The sequence below is a fragment of the Harmonia axyridis genome, chromosome 3, assembly GCF_914767665.1.
Source record: "Harmonia axyridis chromosome 3, icHarAxyr1.1, whole genome shotgun sequence".
Classification (NCBI taxonomy): domain Eukaryota; kingdom Metazoa; phylum Arthropoda; class Insecta; order Coleoptera; family Coccinellidae; genus Harmonia; species Harmonia axyridis.
In genome coordinates, this window is record NC_059503.1 from 61,718,292 (window position 1) to 61,740,262 (window position 21,971).

A 21,971-nucleotide genomic window follows, 5' to 3' on the forward strand; every position below is an offset into this window, starting at 1 on the left:
ATATTTCCATTTATTGATATTTTTCTTCATCAGAATGAAAAAATTTCGAAAATCTTGGTATGCTAAATTCAAATAATTGAGATAAGATTGGAAAACTTTTTATTGAAGTGATATAACACAAAAACTATACATTCTTGGTGGAAAAATCGATCTAGGGATTTTCGCCCAGAATCAAAATAAATATACATTGAAGAACCTAGTGATCAAAGTGATGTACACCCTCAATTATTGACATTTAGATACATGATCAAAATGAAGGGTTGCTTCTGCTTAATTATTTTAGATGGTGATCTATTAGGCAACTTTTTCATAAGAAAAATCATCTAGGCTTCAAATATGTATGATTTTTTCAACATTATCTGTGACAGGGTGGTAGCTTGCCAACGTATGAAGCCTCAAATTTTCTTTTTGTATGAGGACTGGAATTCCCTACTTTTCTGATTTTCTCTGATTTCCTTCTGTTGTCCAATTGGAAGACTTCTCCCTAATGCATGTCACTTTTTTCTTCTATTTGGTTCAATGAATGAGGTATTTTATCTTATCTGTCATTCTTATTTTGATTTGTAGTATCTTTCTTAATTCTTTATTCTCATGTTCTTTCATCGTCTCTTTGTCTTCTTTCTTTGTTTGTTAACTATTTAATTAATAGTTTCAATTTTCAATTCATCTTTGATTTGTTGGTTGATTATATACCATGGGGCGAAAACCGCTGTTCTGATTACTGTATTCGGCGTACTTTGGAACTGATTCTTATTATTGTCTTTCGTATTATACCAGGTTACTCCTGCATACGTAATGCTTGGCATTAGCACAATTTTCAATATCTTCAGCTCGTTTTCCAAGGAAAGTTAACTTTTTTTCGTTGAGCAGCGGGTACAGTCTCCCCTGCAATTGCCTTGCCTTTTTCTATTTTCTTGTAACTGTTTGTTAAACTCCATTCTTTCATCTGGAATTACCCCTAGTTATTTTCGTCCTTTTTCCATTCTGTCGTCTTATTTTCTCTTTTGACGTTTTCGGCTTTCTCTTCCTTTACTGTTGTTCCTCCGAAGTAGATTGGAACTGTTTTCGATGTATTCACTTTGAATCGCCATTTCTTTAAGTATTCCATCAGTTCATTATCTAGGTCTATCTGTAACTGCCTAGTAATTGTTTTCTGCATTCTACTGTGATAAAAAATAGCAGTGTCATGGTTTATTAGTATGTCTGCCATGTATGAGTTGAACAGCAGCGGTCCTATCACCGATCCTTGGGGAACTCCAGCTTCAATTCCTCTGATCATTGACCTGGTACTATCGATATTCACCCTGAATTTTCTATTTGCCAGATACGATAATATTAATCAATTAAGTTTGGTTTGAAATTTCATCAACTTCATTTTGTATTTCAGACCTCGATGCCACAATTTATCAAATACCTTTTCTATGACGTATGAAGCGAAAGAGTCAGGTTCAAATCCTAACCTAACCTTTTGAATTCCGTGATATATTTACCTTTTTTAAAAATTCATGTCAGATTATCAATAAAATAATTGCTATGGTGAACCCAAATACTTGCTGTTCGATACACTCGAATTCATTCATAGGCGTATCGAATATTCCGCATTTTTCACACCCATCATCTCTCGATATCGTTTTGTGCCCACATAACAGGAATCGCCATATCTGCGATCATTCTGGTTGATTAAACCAACACAGTTCACGTTAATTCAATGGAGTTTTGAATCGAATAAATGGCCTCCGGCCATCATGAGCCACCTAACATTATTCTATCAATCAATCAAGGCGTTCGAGATATGATAGGAGGTGATTATTGTTTGGGTCCATCTAGAGGTTGGCGCAAGAACATTTTCCGATCGACTTACACGTATCTTATCCACGTTTCGAAGGTCGAAACTCGACGATAGGCGACCTCGAGTTTTGGAGAAAAATTCTGTTGGTATAAAGTCTGGATTTTGCAATATTGGTGACAAGGAAGGTCGTCCGTGTTTTTGGTTTATTATTTTCAATAATAAAGGGTGTTTTTTTTCGAGGTATATAACTTTAAGTTGGCATAACTGTTCAAGATGGCGACCGATTTAACAACTGTCGAGTGATATATTCTCAGTTTGGTTTGGCAATTCATCATGAATAGACTCACACCTGAACAACGTTTGCAAATAGTGCAAAATGAGATTGCCGTTGTTCCCGATTTTCATAAGCGAATTTTGTTTAGCGATGAAACGCACTTCTGGTTGAATGGCTACGTCAACAAACAAAACTGCCGCATTTGTAGTGAAGCTAATCCTCAAGTGTATGTCGAAACACCGTTACATCCAGAAAAACTGACTATTTGGTGCGCTTTATGGGCTGGTGGAATCATTGGTCCGTACTTCTTCAAAAACGATGATGGCCAGAACGTTACAGTCAATGGTGATCGGTATATAGCCATGATTACTAACTTTTTCATTCTTGAATTGAACAACCATGATGTCCAGGAGCTGTGGTTCCAACAATACGGCGAAACATGTTACACAGCTCGTGCCACAATCGATTTATTAAAAGACACGTTTGGTGACCGCCTAATTTCACGTTTTGGACCTGTGAATTGGCCTCCAAAATCTTGTGATTTAAATCGCTAGACTACTTTCTGTGGGGCTATGTAAAGTCATTGGTCTATGCGGATGAGGCACAAACCCTTGACCATTTGGAAGACAACATTCGCCGTGTTATTGCCGATATACGGCCACAAATGTTGGAAAAAGTCATCGAAAATTGGACGTCAAGATTGGACTACATCCGAGCCAGCCGTAGCGGTCATATGCCAGAAATCATATTTAAAATGTAATGCCACAAGATTATCTTGCGGATATATAAAATTCGTGTCAATAGAAAAATCCATCGTTGATTTATTGCAATTTAAAGTTCTATAGCTCTAAAAAAACACCCTTTACCATTGGAATCATTCGAGGACCAATCGATTAAAGAGCATTAGGGCTATTTCTTGAAATTCGGTACGAGAATTGGTTAATATACAGGGTGTTCTTTTCAACATTTGGCACGAAAGTCTTAAGTTCCAACCCCCAGTAATCCTTTGTTTTTTTATTATGTAAACTGCTCTTATTCACGATTTCCGATATTCTATTGAGGAAATAATAGACCACAGTGCAAAAGTTGTTTTTTTCCGTCCTTGCGAAAATGTTGCAATTGGCCCAAAGGGTCGAAGGTCGAAGGGAACAGAAATGTACGAATTTCCGTCACGCCTAGAGGTGGAGCGGACCCGTCTTTTGAATAAGACATACAACGAACCATATATTATGCATTTAACACCAGAGCTTCTCTTTCGCTCGGTAAAAACGCGTAGGGCCGGGATGAATACAAAATTAGGTTAGGCGGAACAGGGGTTGACTTGATGATAGACTGCGAGGACCGAAATTCATGTTCATCATGAACCACCAGCTCTTCGTAGACTTGGTAATGAGAAAATTAAATTGTAATGGTCTTTGGTAATGTATATGCGGTCGTTGTTGATTTGGAATTAATTCAGGTGCAACCCAATATTCAATTTGTTGATTCTAGGATAATTATTGAACGGTGACACAGATAATTCTTCCGAAAAACATGTTCATAAATTGGGAGTAGAATGAAAAATGTCAGAATGTGTGGATGATTTCAAGAAAAAAATAGTCCTAATACATTGTCCCACAAACGCTTTATTTTCAAGATACAGGGTGTTAACGTTTGATTTTTTCAAGTTTTTTTTTCTCATAGCACCTTCAATTCAGAAGTTTTTCAAATAGACTTGGCGTAGATATTCCAATTTGAAGTTTTCCTCATCTGCTGATTTCGAATGGAAATATCCACTTGGCTCTCTTGGAAAATTATTCATTAAACGAAGAAAAAGGGAATAAGGACAGTCCCTTAAAGGGAAGTGCTTTCCTTAGACACGTGTGACGGGCTTTGGTCCCTCTGCAACACGATAAAAAGTGTTAGAATGAGCAACACTTGAAGGAAATAACAAACAAACAAAATCAACAACAGAAGTCAGCTGTCCATTTGTGGTTACAGCAGCAACTAACATTATCACATGGGAAGCTATAACTACCTGCGTGACATCTGAGTCGAAGAAAAACAACAATGTGGGATGGCTTACTTGGAGAATTGTTCATTAAAAAAAGGAAAAGGGGAATAAGGACAGTCCTTCAAGAAGAAACTTTGGTCCAGTACTGAACTTTTCGATTTTTTATAGTTTTGTCGTATCTCCTACCGATTTTGAGAGGAAAATATATTAAACAATACCCTAGTAATCCTCAGGAAATATCCACAGTTTTATAAAGATCCAGTTAGTAAGCTGTGATGAATAAATTAATTCTAAATTTTGGAACTTATTTACTCAATCTGTAGAGAAGATTAATTAAGATCCGATAAACTGGTATAATCATCACAAAAAACTAGGACTAAAAGAAATACCTTGTATCTCGAATAATAAACATTTGCGGGCGCATATTTGAAGGATTTTTTTTTAGTTATCCAAGGAATCTCTAATTTTTTCTGTACGTCCAATTTAAGAACACCATGTATAGACCAAATGACTCAGATATTCAATGGCAGGTTTGGGAGTTCATACGCTATTTTTCGAATAAATAACATCAATATGAATTTGAACGAGAGTACAGCATCTCCTTATTTGTCTCTATTTGAGTGTTTATTATATGATACTGAGGTACTGAAGCGCAAGCTCAATATCGATTGCTCTAGTTTTCAATTCAGTACTACATTTATATCTGGCAGTTTCAGAAATCAGAGATCTTTACTTTTTCTAAATCCAACAGTCCCAACTACGACAATTAATTAGTGGCTAGACCACCAAATACGACTAAACTCAACTTATTTGAAACGGGTCAACACATTGTGATCACTTGCTGTCTTCAGAACTGATCAAAAGCGGTATAGCCGTCTTTGACTGCGTTTCTCAGTGGCGTCTCTCGCTTTCAAAAGGGCAGATTCTTCAAATGAATGTCTGTATATAATTTTCTTTTCGTCCGCTCAAATTATTTATCAATCCTTCAACTAACAGTATCAACTTCGATCCTTTATGATATCATCGACATTTATTTTATTATTTGAGAGGCTTTCACTTTATAAATCTTTTCATAAATGGAAATCGATAATTATTCATCACTTTATTATTTTCGATTGAATGAAATATTGAACTAGAAATGAGAAATTAACTCTAATTCAATTTCTGAACTTTTATGTCCTTATTTATCCGTTTATTTATTTTTGAATTTTTTATATTGAATACACTTGTTTCAGCATTTTTACTTTACTAATTCAAAAGACGGTTGAAGCGATTAGTTCATTCTCAATTTGGATTTGATTATTTCGATTTCGGTTGAACTTGTCGGAATGATGATCATCATAATGTTTTTTATCCTTAGGACTTGGAATATTCTGCGAGAATAAGAAAAATATTTGTATAGTATTTATGGAACTAACGTCTGATCAAATGATTTGTTCGAAATCACTTTACCCATTTAATTAAAGCACGTGTCTGAATATTGAATCTTTCTCTGTTTTCATGAATGCGTGCGGTAGACGAGAGCATCAAAAAAACCCGTACGACACTGAGTGTCAAACGATTCAAAACCCACGTTTCGTCGCATTCTTCCCTAATTACCACATCGAATTCATCTTTCACGCCTTTCGTTATTCAGTAACACGAACCGATTTTTTTTATTCGTTCTCTCTAAAAAAAGGCATTCTCGGTTATTTTCCCTTCATCTCGTGTGTGAAACTGAATGATCGAGAGTGCGACACGTGAAGTGTCATTTTGGCTCATCTAGACGAAGTGGTCAATTACGAAAAAATGGTTATTTGTGTGGTTGTAATTCACGTTGTTCCATATGCCACAGTTATGTCACATTGATGCCGAATGATGAGGTTCGTTTTGAAATCGAAGTGGGTTTATAGTTTATGAATAAAGACTGAATGTACTTTCAAGAAAATTTTTATATTGTATTTTCATGAAACTTGATCATTTTGCGATATTCAATTCTTTTATGATATTTTCAATTTTTGTCAATAAGGCCGTTAGGAAGAAATTAAAGTGTTGGCCTATTTAATTGGCGTTCAAATAAGAATCATACCTGTTTATCCGATAAAGGCATGATATACGCGTGCAATATCGCAGAAGATCGCAGAATGGACCCAACTTTCTGGTCTTCAAGTTTTTTAATACTCTGCCTGTAAGTTGGAGATCGCTGCCTTTTGGCCTTTTATAGGATAAAATTAAAGCATTGTTACTGGATAAGTCTCCTTATAATTTTAATGAGTTTTCAATTTGAAGTTTGATTAGTTGCTTTTGAGACACATGGTTTTTTGTGTAATTTATAATTTTGTTTTAGATGTCTTGCTTTTTTTTTGTGATATATTCGCTTATGCGTTTGACGTGTGTAAATTCTATTGTATATTAACACCAATAAAGCTGTTTGATTGATTGATAAAGGCGTCTATTATTATTATTTTTTTTCAAATACGCATTCGTATGTATTTTAAAATATTGATCTCATGTCACATTTTGACATCATAATGATAGATTGTGTTACTCATTGCTCATATTTTCGTCTGAAGCGCAAATATTCAATTTGAATTATTAGGTTCATCCAGAAATATTCAATTTGAACTCATAATGAATCTAGGAAACACCTACTGAAGCTTGAAGATGTTTTATTCAAAATCGGTAGATACAAATAAGTTACAATATTGTCCTTCATTGGTGATGTGGAGATATCTTCAGAATACGACGGTGTAACCAAATTTCAAACACCACTTATGTCCTGGAGGACGCTTCTGTCAATGTTCATGCCACGACAAGATACAAAAGTACAGGGAACATAGACTTATTTCTGTTTTCATTGCCAAGTTGCTCATAAAAAGTTTTTTTATTTAGAGGAAGGAACTTCAGGCTTCCTCGATTCGACCCTTCACTTCACTTCTTTATTGATGTTCTTTCTTAAATTCGTATGACTCTCTGTACAAACCTTTTGTGGATCTTCAATCGAGTGGTTAGGTTAGGTAAGGTTAGAGCGGTTGGACTTCATGTTTTGATATAATCACGAATTTCCTTATTTTTCACGTTTAGATTCAGTTAATATTTTACACTCACTTTCATTATTTTGTCCATCAACCTCTGCAACTCATCACTGGCCATGATAAGGGCCGTATATATATTTCTCCATTCATAACAATGCCATCACTAGATGTCTGTCAAGTCGCTTTAAAAAAGAAAAAGCATGATTTTCTTTGGAATATTTGAAAAAAAATAGACTTCGTTTCATAGCGTGAATCTTTTACCCATCTCAAAACGGGCAGCGACTAAATGAAAACGCCAGTGTAGTCCATTAATTGTTCTCTAGCATGTCGCCAACGCTTCTGTCGCGTCTCCCGTTCTATCTGCCCGATTATCGGGTGTTAAATGACCTCATAGGCCATTTATCCTCCGCCACTCAAAAACTCCGGAACGGTAGCCGCACAGCCGAGATAGCGGACCGTAATTTAGATATCAAATACAGGGCTTTCCACTCAGCCCGGACGGCACCCGGTCTTCGTATACCCGTCCGAATATCGGAATTCTATCGGGGAATTAACCGAATTTGATGGCCGGACCAGTCCCCCGATTCGAGATTTCCGAAACTCCAGGGTGGTCCGGGCTAATTGGAGAAACGGAGATCTTTATGACGATCGAGAAAGAGTAATGTTCATCATGAGATTCGCCACGGCGAGATTCTTATTCTGTTCAAATATAAGACTGAGCAATATAAGTGAGTAAATAGGATTTCGATTTAATCGTTTATATTGCTCCGTCTTATATTTCAACAGACTCCTTATTAATCTAAGAATAAAATGTACCAAACATCTTAACATAGAATATGTATTCACATATAACTTCATGAGCTAACGGAGATTCTTCAATTCTATATTTTCTTAAATATCAACATGATAAATCTAACCTGATATTGACAAGAATAATAGAAATTATTGTAAATCTGGAGAATATCACAAAATTGAAAACATCAATAGAAATGAAATTTAAATAAATAAAAATAATGTGAAGAATCGTTCTCGTCTTCATTGTCAATTTCACAAACACAAACACATTCTTAAATTGAAAAATTCGCAAATTTTACAGAGGTGGACATCTCAAGAATAAAGCCATAGAATTTGTTTTTATATTACTCTTCTGTGAAATCGATATACAAATCATCAATTTACAATTGATATCTGTGTTCCGCTGTGAGAACGATCCTGGCAGTATGCTAGGGATGAAGAAAGAATAAGATTTATGACTATTTGAATAATATCAGTTGTCCTATGCGCAAACCATGTGATTTACTTTGTTTATATTGCTCCGTCTTACATTGAACGGACTAAATTCAGATATTGAAAAATGACTATCTGGGCAAAAGATTAGATCAGAGTTAATGAATTAATAGAATTTAAGTAGTGTATTTTTAGAATATTTGGCTTTTTTCCATTCGTTTTTTTGTCTTATAATCATTTCTTTGTTGATTACTTCGATTAGTTCGCTTCAGTCTCATTTCAAGCATTTTCCATCGTTCCAAATATTTGGCAAATGGGAACTGAGTTATCTGCTCTTCGTTTTTGGGTTATCTGAAGCTAAAATTTTGCTTCATTAAAAATTAATATCAACTGCAGAATCAAGTTAAACTTGACATATTCATTCATACACATTCATAACAGTGATTGAGTTTTGATGGACTGCAGCAAAATAATTTGTTTCTATTTACATGCCAAAACCATACTGGTTTTTTATTGGATAAATGCAATAAAATTTTCATTGCACCGTTGATGATGACAAATATAAAGGTTGAGTAACACATTACTCTTTTCTGTTTTCAACTGGATTAAAACAGTTTCAGTTTCAACATGACAGACATTGATGCCTCTTATCAACGAACATATTCATTTTTTCGAAATTATTCTTCTCTTATTAATAGTCATTTTCTTAACAAGAATCTTATTCGTGTTGATGAAGTTACAAGACGACGGGCAAAGTGATCCCAAGTAATTTTCAATCGGCCCCTAAATTGATTTATGTGTAAAGAGCGCTTATTGTGTAAATATGGCGGCTGAAGCATAAAGCCCCCTATACAAATATGTACAGAAGTATTAAACGACATTGTAGGCTCTACTTAAGAGATGGACGTTGTTGACACTGTCACAAAAAAACTAAACGAAATGTTGTGTTCTTCTCAGCTCCTTAAAGTTGTACAGAAACCGCTGAAAACACTAGTCAAGGTCACTAGAACATTCTTAATTCTTTTTTAGTCTAATTTATATATAGGTATTGTATAGAATTTGAATGTTAAAAATACTATCAGGCACTTGACGTATTGAAGTTCATTGAGTTGTATCGTATGCAAAAATTTACGTCGTTACTTTCACAACTAATACGAGAATTATGTTCAAGATAAGATTGTGAGGTAAATATTTCAAAATTGAAAGGTGTTTTCGATGGTAGTGGTTCTGAAACGAAGAGGATTCATAGAAATATAATGTTTAAGACTCCAACCGACTCATTATCTTTTTTTTATGCTTTCTTCTTCTATCTTTTTTCTACCACGAATCAATACCCTTAAAAAAAATAAAATTAATTGCTGCTTTTTTTGCACAACATCTTTGAGGTTCTTTCCATTATTTTTGGCTTGAAATTTGAAAACTACAGATATTTTTCTACGAAATGAGTAGTGAAGAAATATGTGAGCCAACTCTAGAACGAAATTTAAGTTCTGCTGTCGTTTAGGATGTTCCTAAATTGCGGAAGTGTTCTTAATTAAGGTACACACGAAAGTGGGAGATTCCTTGGATAATTTTAGGTATTGGCCCCCAAGCGCTTTGTTTTCGAGATACAGGGTGTTTCTTTCAGACTTTTGGATTACTCGAGAATTGTTTGAAATTTTTTTCTCGAAATCGGTAGCAGATACGATAAAACTACTAGAAACCGAAAAATGAGGTATTGGACTAACGTTCCTTGTATTTTTTTCTTAACTACTAGTGGCAAACCAAACAAATGTTCTGGATGAAAGAAGCGGGCACTGTTCCAGAGAAAATATCACCGTGTAGGTTTGCATTAAAAATAAGAATATCACATGATAAATACTTCAAATTGAAATATCAATTTCAAATTTGGGTTAATTATCTTGTTAAGGGAAAGTGCCTAAAACTTTAACACCCTTTATCTCTAGAACAAAACGTTTGCGGGCCCATGTTATATAGGACTTTTTTCCTAAAAATGAACCTAGGAATTTTTGTTTGTACCTTCAATTCAGGAACACTCTGTACATTCAATTTTTTGAGATTATTCTGCCGGCTATCAATCATCTGTAGATCCGATGATGACCCGATTGAATAAGAAGATGTCAGGGAGAGGAAAGAGGGAAACAAGTCTGGGGTCAGAGATGAAGCGATGAGAATGGAAGGCCTGTTCATATATTTACCTTCGGCTCCCCGGGACAAACGTTCTGCAAATATTTGACCACTATTGTCCTTCCGCCGACTACCGCCGCCCATGCCGGCTGCTGTATTTTCGCGGAATTCAATTAATAATCGCTTTTTTTCCTACTCCCGCCTCATGTTCGAGAGGGCTCTGGATGGCCGCGCGAAACGTCGTTTCTGTGAAATGAAGACAGGCGACGACGTCGTGCACTCCGGAGGATCCGAACGAGACGATAGATTTATGGACCACAAGGCTTCGACGATGTTCGAACGCATTCTCGTTCCGTAGAAACAAGATTGATTCTTTTCTCTTTTTTTTTCGGTATTTCTCGTAGACTTTCAACACTGTTGGAATTGTCGTAGTTCTCCCATTCGTTCCGTACATTTTCAACAATGTAGGGAGGGATGAGGCAAAATGCTATCAAATATTTCATAGGACTAAATTTTGAACAAATCCAGGATAAATAATAATTCATTCATTTCTTATTTTGCACAGATCTTTTTTTTGTTTAAGGTCCGGAATTTACATTCCCTTCGCCTCTAATTTAATTTCTCCTGTTTTCTGCTGTTGTCTGATCGGGAGGCTTTCCTCCCTACTTCATGTCACTTGTTTCTTCTATCAAGTTCTTTGAAAGAAGTATTTCCTCTTATCGGTCTTTCTCACTTTAATTTGTATTATCTTTCTTAATTCCTTATTCTCGTGCTCTTTCAGCGTCTCTATTGTCTTCTTTCTATGCTTATTGACTATTTCTTCAATAGTTTCAATTTTCAGTTCTTCTCTGATTTGTTGGTTAGTTATATACCATGGGGCGTCAACCGCTGTTCTTATTACTGAATTTAGTGTACCTTGCAACTGATCATTATTATTGTCCTTCGTATTGTACCAGGTAACTCCTGCATACGTAATGCTTGGTATTAACACTATTTTTATTATCTTCAGCTTGTTTTCTAAACAAAGTTTACTTCTAGGGTTGAGCAATGGGTACAATCTGCCGTGCAATGCCTTGTCTTTTTTCTGTTTTCTTCTATCTGTTTGTTGAAATTCATTATTTCATCCAGGATTACTCCCAAGTATTTTGCTTCCTTTTTCCATTCTATCGTCTGGTTTTCTATTTTGACGTTTCCTGCTCTTTCTTTCTTTACTGTTGTTCCTCCGAAGTAGATTGCAACTGTTTTCGATGTGTTCATTTTGAATCTCCATTTCTTGAAGTATTCCTTCAGTTCCTATTTTGGAAATTATTATGGTTTTCATTCTTTCCCCAATAAATTTGGGAGGAGAGGGTAATCCATCCTCCATTTACTGCGCGCTCCTCAAATTTGTTACCATATACTTTTTTCCCAAAATTTTGCATAACTATTCGCTACTCTTTGCAACTGAATTTTAAACTTTAGAACATTTTTTGTCCAATTTTAGAGAAGTATCATTACCATTAGAGCTACATTCTCGAATTGTTTGGAAATAGACAAAGTTGTCAAAATAGTAAATAACCTTACATGTTTTATATTATGGAACACACTTGATTGAATTATCCTATTGTGAGGAATAAATAAACCCAAATTTGCTGAAAAGTTACCGTTTTTGAGATATTTCGATTTTTCATGAATTTGGAGAGTCTTTGGAAAGACCCATAGAGTTATAAACATAGATACAGGAAGTATACGCAATTTTTACATGTCCTTAGCATGGTTACATTGTCGGATTGTGATATATTTTCAAATTCACAATTCTATCATATCATTATAAATGTATATTATATTGATTGAAATATATTTATTTGAGTGATTCTCAATTAAATATGTAAATTTGAATATTTGGAATCCGATATTTCCCTAATTGTCGAATTTAAAGCATGCAGAATATTTATTATTTTCTATATCTACCTGCTGAAACCCAAGGTTCTGTAACTATTGCTCTTCTAGTGTCATGGGTTGTTTCACTCCATTTGGAGCATTTGAAGTATGTTTTCTGAATTTCTGATATATTTAGATATTCATCTCAATATATTTTGAGTTGATATAAAACGTTGATTCACTATGTCCCATAAAAAGTGCGTTCTTTGTGGAGTAACCCGCGAATTTAGTGAAATATCGAATCACTGATATGTTTTCATTTCCGTGCGCTTCCTTTAAATTTGATAGTTCATGTTGGGGACAAAATTTGTTACTGAAAATTACATATGCTCCCTCTATCTATGTTTATTACTCTCAGGAAAGACCTAAAAACTTCAAAATGAATAAATTTATTCGGATGAGATTTTAAATGTGAAAACTAATAGAATGGAGGTATGTAATGACTTTTCAATAATCATTGAAATCTCTACTGGGTGTTCACAATCAGATAATTCATTGATGACTCATTCAAACGTTAAAGAAGCTTATTTCAAATGACACTCCCTATATTGTATTTCTCATTTGGTAGAGAATTCTTCGAAGAAAATAAATGTAAAATGAAACGTTCGGAGAATAATATTAAAATTTGTTTTGATATCAGTGAATGGATTGTTTTAACGACATCATGCCATTGCTAAAGTAAATGAACTATACAGGTCCTAACTTTCCGAACAGACAGCGTTATCTCAGCGGGTGAGACACCTCCACCGAAATTTTCCCATCTATCGAAAAGTTTTTACATGAAGACGTTCCAACGATGGGACGAGCATTATAAACCCGTTAAACAGTACCCGGATTATCCGCTCAAAGGTGCCGACGTATTGTCGCCGATTTGCTCTCATTATTGCCCCCACAAAGCCCGATCTAGGTACTTACCAAGCATTAGGCATGTTCAAAACACGTCGTCGCTCTCTTCTGTGGTAGCCCATATAATATTCAGTGTTCCCATTCAGCGCTACGGAACCATCCCATTGTCAGTGTGAAAGGGCTGCTCCAGACGGTTTTGTGTTCTTGTCAAACACGAGACCGCACCTGTTCAGTGTGGTGGTTGATGCGAGATGAGGATCTGACCACCTAGAGACTGCGGGAGATAGGCTGGATCCTTAATTTTCATTTAATGCGGCTTTGTTGCCCACAAAGACGAGATCGAAGCCATTCCCGAAGGTCGAGAGGCCTTTCTCTCTCAAAAACAACTGAATCCTGAGTCTTCTGAACTCATGTATGAAATCTAAACTTGCTGGCCACTATTATTTGTCAAAAAATGTACTTCCAAAGTTTCTTCCTGAAAATAATTATGGCGTGAGTCATTTATCATATTTTTGCAACAATTTTCTTGAAAAAACCAAACAGCATACTTAAGTAATACTGCATGAGTGGAAGGTTAGATTTTTTTCTCTTTCAATAAGGCCAATCTTGGAAGAAGATCATTCTGCATTCAAATTTGTCTATTACAGATGAGGGTCTTTCTATGGAAGCTTACAGACTTTTCAGAAATAAATGCTCCGTCTTCATGCTATGAATTTGTCACCTCAAGGAAATTTTCTTGCATCTTGCCATTTCTTCGAGCTTCTCTGCAAAAAACCGAAAAAATTTGGAAACAATCTGTACGTTCTCTGAAAGATATCTTTTGGTACAGGGTAATCAGATTATCAGATTTTGAACTCGAATTCTCTCGGCTCAATTTTCGAAAAATACAGTTATTTGGGCAGAATGTTAGCTTGTTGTTCCCTTGGAACAATCACGGAATAAAACAACCGACTTATGTATAATCTATATTACCACATAAAAGTAGAATCTTCACTATCGAATGTGAGGAAAAAACAAATCAGCGTACCATAAACCACTACATTACCAGATAGGGTCAAACAGCATGCACCCCATTGTATGATTGGTACTCTGGATAAAACTATCGGCAGAGCGAATGCACTGACTACTGCTCCCATCGTCAGAAATACTGCATTTTCCATACCTATATTACTGGAGCTTGATACATCAGGATATCTTCTCGCTACCATTAATGGTATTGGGGATAGTACGTAGAATAGAATGACGAGGAATGGGTACCAACTTGAATAGGCATTGAGAGCACAAGCTAAGATTACAAGCGTCATACCCAAAGATCCGGTAAAGGCAAGAGCTACAAGTGTTTTGATTCCTGCCATTATTGTCTCATTCGACTTTAATTTTGAACTTTTTGGCGTTTGGTGAAATGGTTTATTTTATTTCCAGTTTAGAGATCTACTAAGGGTTTTACATGCGAAGATCAGTGGATCACGTTGATTTCTAAGGCAAGAAAACTTTCACTGACAGTTACATATATTTTTGTCGCTTGACATTTCTATTCGATGTGATTTCATAGATATCTGGTAATATTGACAAGTGCCGTGTTTTTGCGTGTTGCTTCCAGGCTGGACATTGTAATTCCAGGAAAAGAGCGGGCTAATACAGTGTTCCTGAATTGGAGGTACTAACGAAAATGAAAGAACCGTCCGAACATTTTGAGAACGAAAAGTTCTGTAAAGCATGAACCCCTAAGCGCTTTGATTTCGAGATACAGTGTGAATTAGAGATAAAGTTTGAATTTTTTCAAGTTTTTTGCTCATAGTACCTCCACTTCTTTAGATACTTAACTTCAATTTGGCAAAGATATTCCAATTTATGGACATATAACCAGGAGCGACAATATCCAACACGTTCTTGCGCAAGGAAAAAAAGGCAAACGCAGGCGCAGTAGATTTCCCTCGTGTTGGATACATGCTGTTACACAGTTACTTAAGGGGGATTTCCGCATATCAGTCAACTTTGGTACCCATTCATGTCCCCTCTGGTGCGCCTGTATGACCAAACTTTGTATAGTACACGAAGTTGTCTATTCAAAATAAGTAGAGGGCAGCACTGTACGATGACTTATAATATAATGAAATTATAATTTTACTTCTTTTGTGATGAATTTTGGTAGGTTTTTTCACGAATATCTTAAAAATACATCAGTGCCTTGCACGAAGTACATATCATCAATTTGTTTTGCTTTTTGGAAAGTGTGAATTGTAGCCGCATCTGGGAATTACAGTGGTTGCTAGATAAAATATGTAAATTTTTTGAGTCAGGAATTCGATATTGTATGGTTAGTTTAGATTAGGTTTAGTTCGATATCGTAATGGTTATTTTTAAGAATTATGCGATTTTTCCCAGACTTTAGGAAATTCTATTGTCAATGCAAAATTTATAGAAAAGCGATTCTTTTTTAACTGTTTTATCCATCATTTAAAAATCGTATCGTTCAGAATGATCTCTCGCAATTCTGTAAATTTAATTCCTAACCGCACTTGAAAACCGATTGAATTGAATATAATAAAAAATTATCAGATTCCTCTCACAAACTGTTGGATCCCGCTTAGGCCATGTTTACACGAAAGACCATCAAATTGCCATAACTCACCATCAGAGCATTGTCCATAAGCGAAGGTAAAAACAAATGGTCGTTTGATATTCAGCCGTTGGAACGGCCGACGAAGGTAATGACGTTAATAATCATCGTTATGCCGCCACCACAACCATCTCCGATTACGCACAACAGGAATACGAAATCAAATATTAATATTCACACAATCTCCTAATGGACGTCGCTGTTATTTGACAACAATAAATTTTAAGCGGCGACTGCAATGACGGAGACGTAACCAATGTAACCATTATGCTCGTTGCTGTCATTTTTCCGGACGGTCATTTGGAAAACGGATTTCTGCCCTTATCTTACCGGCGAATCGGATATTTGATGGTCCGATGGTAATTTTATCACCATTAGTGACGACCGATGTTTGTACAATGGTTGTAATGGCTGCTGTTCTTGTGTATGCGCGCTTCCAATACGTTGTCTGCTACACGGATATCATGATAATTCTATATGTACTTTAGTTATAGATCCATTGATGGCATTTCGACACGAACTTCAGCTATTTCAATAATTGAGTTTATCTTTCCGGGTACAATCTTTCGAGAATTGGAATTGAACACAAGATTCGACGTGTGATGACAATTTTGAGTTATCAACTTTTCTCAACAAGCTATCGATTACTCGTCCTATGGTTGTTTGATACAGCTTTAGTCTATTCGCAGATTCTATATTTATAAAGGGTGTTTTTTTTAGAGCTATAGAATTTCAAATTGCAATAAAACAACGATGGATTATTCGATTGACATGAATTTTATTTATCCGCAAGATAATCTTGTGGCATTACGTTTTAAATATGATTTCTGGCATATGACCGCCACTGCTGGTTTGGTTGTAGTCCAATCTTCGATGACTTTTTCCAACATTTTTGGCCGTATCTCGGCAATAACACGGCGAATGTTGTTTTCCAAATGGTCAAGGGTTTGTGGCTTATCCGCATAGATCTTGGAGGCCAATTTACAGGTCTAAAACGTGAAATTAGGCTGTTACCAAACGTGTCTTTCAATGAATCGATTGTGGCATGAACTGTGTGACATGTTGCGCCGTCTTGTTGGAACCACAGCTCCTAGACATCTTGGTTGTTCAATTCAGGAATGAAAAAGTTAGTAATCATGGCTCTACACCGATCACCATTGACTGTAACGTTCTGGCCAACATCGTTTTTGAAGAAGTACGGACCAATGATTCCACCAGCCCATAAAGTGCTCCAAACAGTCAGTTTTTCTGAATGTAACGGTGTTTCGACATACACTTGAGGATTAACTTCACTCCAAATGCGGCAGTTTTGTTTGTTGACGCAGCCATTCAATCAGAAGTGCGCTTCATCGCTAATGGACGTAGTGCGCGATACGTATTCCGCACAGAATCATTATTTTCGAAATGAAATTGCACTATTTTCAAGCGTTGTTCAGGCGTGAGTCTATTCATGTTGAATTGCCAAACCAAACTGAGAATAAATCACTTGACAGCTGTTAAATCGGTCGCAATCTCGAACAGTAATGCCAACTTAAAGTTATATACCTCGAAAAAAACACCCCATATTATCTTCAAAATTTCAAGCTGGGATTTAATATAGAAACGGTACCTACAGGTATTGTTCTACTGTCCCAATAATGCTCTAGATATAAAACTAAATAAGTGAATCTAACCTAAATATCGTTTTATAGAAGATGGTATACAGAATCTAAATAATCTTCCGAATCCTTGTCTATTCCGAAAAAGCCCAAGCAGAACAGAAGGAGCCATCCAAATCAATTCTGGTCTGGGACGCTCTAGGGGGTCATCAAGGGGCAAATACGCAGTATGTGGTCAATTATTCGAAGGTAGGATCTGTCTCCACACCGTGTTATTAAAAAACTGAAGTCTGAAACCTTTCCACGGAGGGCAGTATCCACCTAATGCATTTTCTGGACGAGACGATCATCATTTCTGTCCATTTCAGCTGTAGAAATAATATTTGGACAGGTTATCATAGAGCTAGATTGGATCTAGCGCCACTGGCCACGTCTAAAACTATCTAAATACCTGCCTGTTCCTCAACACTGCCCCAGGTAGATTTGACAGGTGAATTTTCGGTAAAAACAACATATTTCTATCTAAATGAGGTTTTAAACATGGATTTGCATGCAGCCTCGATGTTCGTCAACGTTTTCTTTGTTTTTTCGACTGCATTCGTTTCATACTTCCGAGAATATCTTTTCTTTACGACGTTGTTCTAATCCTTTGTGGCCCAAACCTTGGTCGCGGCACCCCTGATTACGATCTTAAGGGCGAACGTGATCTGTTTCTTAAAATTACGTTGTGAAATTTATGAAACAATTGAGTTGGACATGTTCAAGATCTTCCTTGCATCGACCTTCTAACAAAACCGACATCAGAAAGGGTATGAAATTCTCAAATCAGAATTTAACTACACTCGTTAAGAACATGTCAGTTTGTTAACTACTTTTTTCTAAAAAAAGCAAAAAGCAAAATTTTATTGAACTATATTTAGTGGAAAAAGGAGTTCTTTATTGCACTAGTGCAATAAAGTTTTTATTGCACTCATCTCTCATTCTACTTCAACGTGCTGTCACCAATTGTTCATTCACTTTCAACATTGAGGGTAAAAATAAAGTTTGAGTTAAATTGTTCGTAAAGTATTAGTTCCTGTTTCAATGCAAATCGATATTAATAATAAAGTATTCCAGTTAAGCTTTTCATTTTCCTACACCTAGTGCCGCACCTCAATAAAGCATTTTTTGCTTTTTGCATGAACGTAGAAAAAATGTTGTATGTAACTCGTGCAAAAATTGTTTATTGCACTCGACGTGTTGTCCAACTCGGCCTTACAATTTCACGTCGAGTGCAATAAACATTAACTTTTTGCATTTGTTGCATAAATAACTATAAAATGTTTCAATATTTATAACATTGGCTTTTGCAAAAAAACAACAAAAATCAAAAATTCATTAAAGCTTTTAAGATCTACTTGATTGGATTTTTAGGATTGCGATGACGTATAATGAAATGTATCAATTTTCACAAACAAAATTTCAACCTACTCTTATCTGTTGTTATGGAAATATTGGATCCTCTCGATATTTTGATGGAAACTATCATTCCACTCAAACAAGCAAAATTTTATTTCCATCGGATGTGTTGTCATGGAAGTATTTTTTATCTCGATATTCTGCTTGAATATTTTATGATTTTGGTGAGTTGAAGAACATCATATTCTCCATAGAGGTTGAAATTGATATTTTGCAGCTAAATGTGAAATTTCATTTTACTTTTTACTCATTGAAGTGAAATCAGCACTCAAAAATATATCAATCCTGAAGATAAGTAAGTGTTCATTGTGAAACGTGAAAACTATGAAATACTTTAGTGCTTATATTCAAAGGAATTTTGAAAAATATTCATTAAATACTAGCACAAAATGAAAATTGATTTGTTATAGTCATTTTGATGAAGTTTCTGTTCAGAATTTGTAAACTTTTTTGACATATATTTTTCATAGTGATTTCAACCAAAACCAAAGCACCAAAGATCGGAGAAACCACGTTCTTATCCTATCGAAAGGATATATTGAAGACAAAACCGTTCGAAAATATTCGTACCTCGTAAACAAGAACGAAATGCTCATCCTAGTGTGTCGTGCTCCGATGCCGCCTTCGATTTTTTCCAGACTGCTCGATTTTTGGCCCACTGGCTCGGAAATCCAAAGGAGCCGGCAAAGTTAAACCTCTGCCGTCCCTATCTGTACCCTCCTTAAGGCTTTCGAGTCGAGAAATTACCACGACAGAATGAACAAACGCCACCTCGATTTTCTTCCAGACGTCAGTTTTGTCTTCGTCAACCCTTTTGTGGGTCGAGAGGCCGTCTTTCCGACGTTTATTCCGATACAGTGTCGCTGTTGGGTACGCGCGAGAGATTTCATGTCTATCGCCACCTCCGCCATCAGGATCACTGGGTCCTGGCTCGTCTTTCGATAAGATATCGGATTAGGCGTTTTTAGGTTCGATGATTTTTCCATGTTCTCGTCGAAGAGAACGTTGATATCAAGTTCTCCGTTCGATGGTTGGTCATTTCGTTTTTTTTACGGTACGTCATGCACGGAGAATTTTGCCGAGATCATCCTTATTTTATTATCTGTGATTTTGTTTGAATGATGATCAACAGAAGGATTATACTACTAGCTCAAATATTGGAAATTATACTGAATATTATCGCGTATTCAAGGCCATCGAGGAAATTAATGAATAGAAAAAAATGTGTATTGACGTGAAGTTAGAAGCATTTGAGGTCTTGTTGAATTTCGTATCCTCTTAATTTCGAATTAATCTTTAAACAGTTATAATATAATAAAATAATTGAAAGTGATGCAACCACAGGAATGAAATTTGGCACAACTATCCGTTCAAGGACTGTGGTCCTCAATGCAAAGTTTCATCACAATCGGAAGAGTACTTGCGGAGATACAGGTCATATTGTGTCAAAATCGAGTAATTTTTTTCTATGGTTGTGATGCACCCACAGGAATGAAATTTGGCACAATTCTACGTTCAAGGACTGTGATCTCTAGTGCAAAGTTTTATCACAATTTGAAGCCCCCCCTGGAAGAAAAAAAATTAATCGTTATTAAATTTTGCAGATATTCATTACTATTCATGAAATAACTATTCAAATAATCAAAAAAATATTTACACTATTGAAAATCATGAAATTAATGTAATTTATTGTTATTTTATATAATGTCACAACCTGAACGACCATGGTTTCTCCCCCTAATTTTAATCCTGGGTACGCCATTGGTGCTTAATGCTATAATACAATTTTAAAAATTGAAAAAATTCATAAAGGATCTGGAATAGTTCAAAATTGTGTTAAAAAAGTTAAATCGGCAAAATTAGGTAATAAAACTGAAAATTAATAACGAAAACACCGACCATAGCTGTCGCAGCGATTTAATCTTGCGTGTGGGCCTTTTCAATTTCCAATTAAAACAAACTTCATTAATTGCCCATAATTCACAGTCTTAATAACCGTCAATTCGAGCAGGAGAACTAGAAATACCCCTAATTCCGTCTCGTAACCCACCGAAAACCCCTCAAACGATAAATTAGGAAAACCTTCGACGGGACATTTAACAGTCCCCCAAAATACCGGGAAACTTGGGACATAAACCATAATGAGAACGGTGAAAGACCGCATTCGAATCCGCTTTTAATTTTCGACCGTACAGTACGCGTCAAAAACCAACACAAAACTTACGTATACGTCACTGATGAATTATCTCTGACTGTCCAACTTTTAGTTTAATGTGTCGGGCTGTAATAATTCAACACCCTTTTATGGTAATATTCCGTGGCAACGAAGCCTTCATTTTATTCCCCGAACATCGGCTGATGGTTAGTTTTTAGTACCTTCGAGGCCATTAACCACACTGAAAAAGTGAGCCTTCCGAGATGGATACTTAAGACACTGTTGTTGCGTAACATCCAATAAATTCTCTATGAGAAACTAAAGTGTATTTGAAAATTTATATGCTCTCTTATTCTTGATTCTTTTGATATTGATTCGAAACACGCCAATCTCATTTAAAAAAACGTTGCTTTAGTTCATAGTTTCGTAATTAAAAATCCTGCTGAAAAGTCGAGCACGCCACTGGATTCTACGTGAGAAAGTGCCTGTATAATGTTTTAATTTCAGAGCTCTATCATCAGTATTCGCGGAGATATAATTTTTCTATAACTCGTAACTTCACGAATCTAAATAATACAAGTAATGCACCTGATTCAATTCAAAATGGCTTATATACATAGTTGTGAAATTCGGTAAGTGATGAAATATAGGCTAAGTTGTAGGAGAAGTATAGAGAGCAACAGCTGGACAAAGTCCTTCTTCTCACTCGTGTGTTTGTAGCAAGAGCCTGAAAGGCTCGTGCCACAAAATTCCATAATCGTGTAAAAAGTTGAACTCCCCCCACTATTAGATGTCTTCTAAAACAATGTTGTTGCGGTTGCAGTAAACTGATGGAATACTTGGAGATTCAAAGTACATCGAATACATCTAAAACAGTTGCAATCTACTTCGGAGGAAAAACAGTAAAGAAAGAGGAAGCAGGAAACGTCAAAATAGAAAACCAGACGATA

The 21,971-nt window shown here is 35.8% G+C and overlaps 2 protein-coding genes across 7 annotated transcripts in view; one reads left to right on the forward strand and one right to left on the reverse strand.

Annotated features, from left to right (window-relative positions):
- Window positions 1-21,971, forward strand: part of LOC123674581 (optomotor-blind protein) — a 133,331-nt gene that overhangs the window by 63,485 nt on the left and 47,875 nt on the right. The gene's annotated exons all lie outside the window — the stretch shown is intronic.
- LOC123674582 (leptin receptor gene-related protein) lies at window positions 13,890-14,712 on the reverse strand. The gene is made up of 2 exons (XM_045609505.1): window positions 14,218-14,712; window positions 13,890-13,954 (listed from the first exon to the last, which is right to left on the reverse strand). The coding sequence occupies exons 1-2, from the start codon at window positions 14,543-14,545 to the stop codon at window positions 13,908-13,910; spliced, it is 375 nt and encodes a 124-aa protein (XP_045465461.1). The 5' UTR covers window positions 14,546-14,712; the 3' UTR covers window positions 13,890-13,907.

Coding starts and splice junctions, on each gene's coding strand:
- LOC123674582 (XM_045609505.1), bottom strand. CDS start 14,545: ATGGCAGGAATCAAAACACTTGTAGCTCTTGCCTTTACCGGATCTTTG. Junction 13,955..14,217: donor TGGTAATGTAGTGGTTTATG/GTACGCTGATTT, acceptor GGTTTTTTGCAG/AGAAGCTCGAAGAAATGGCA.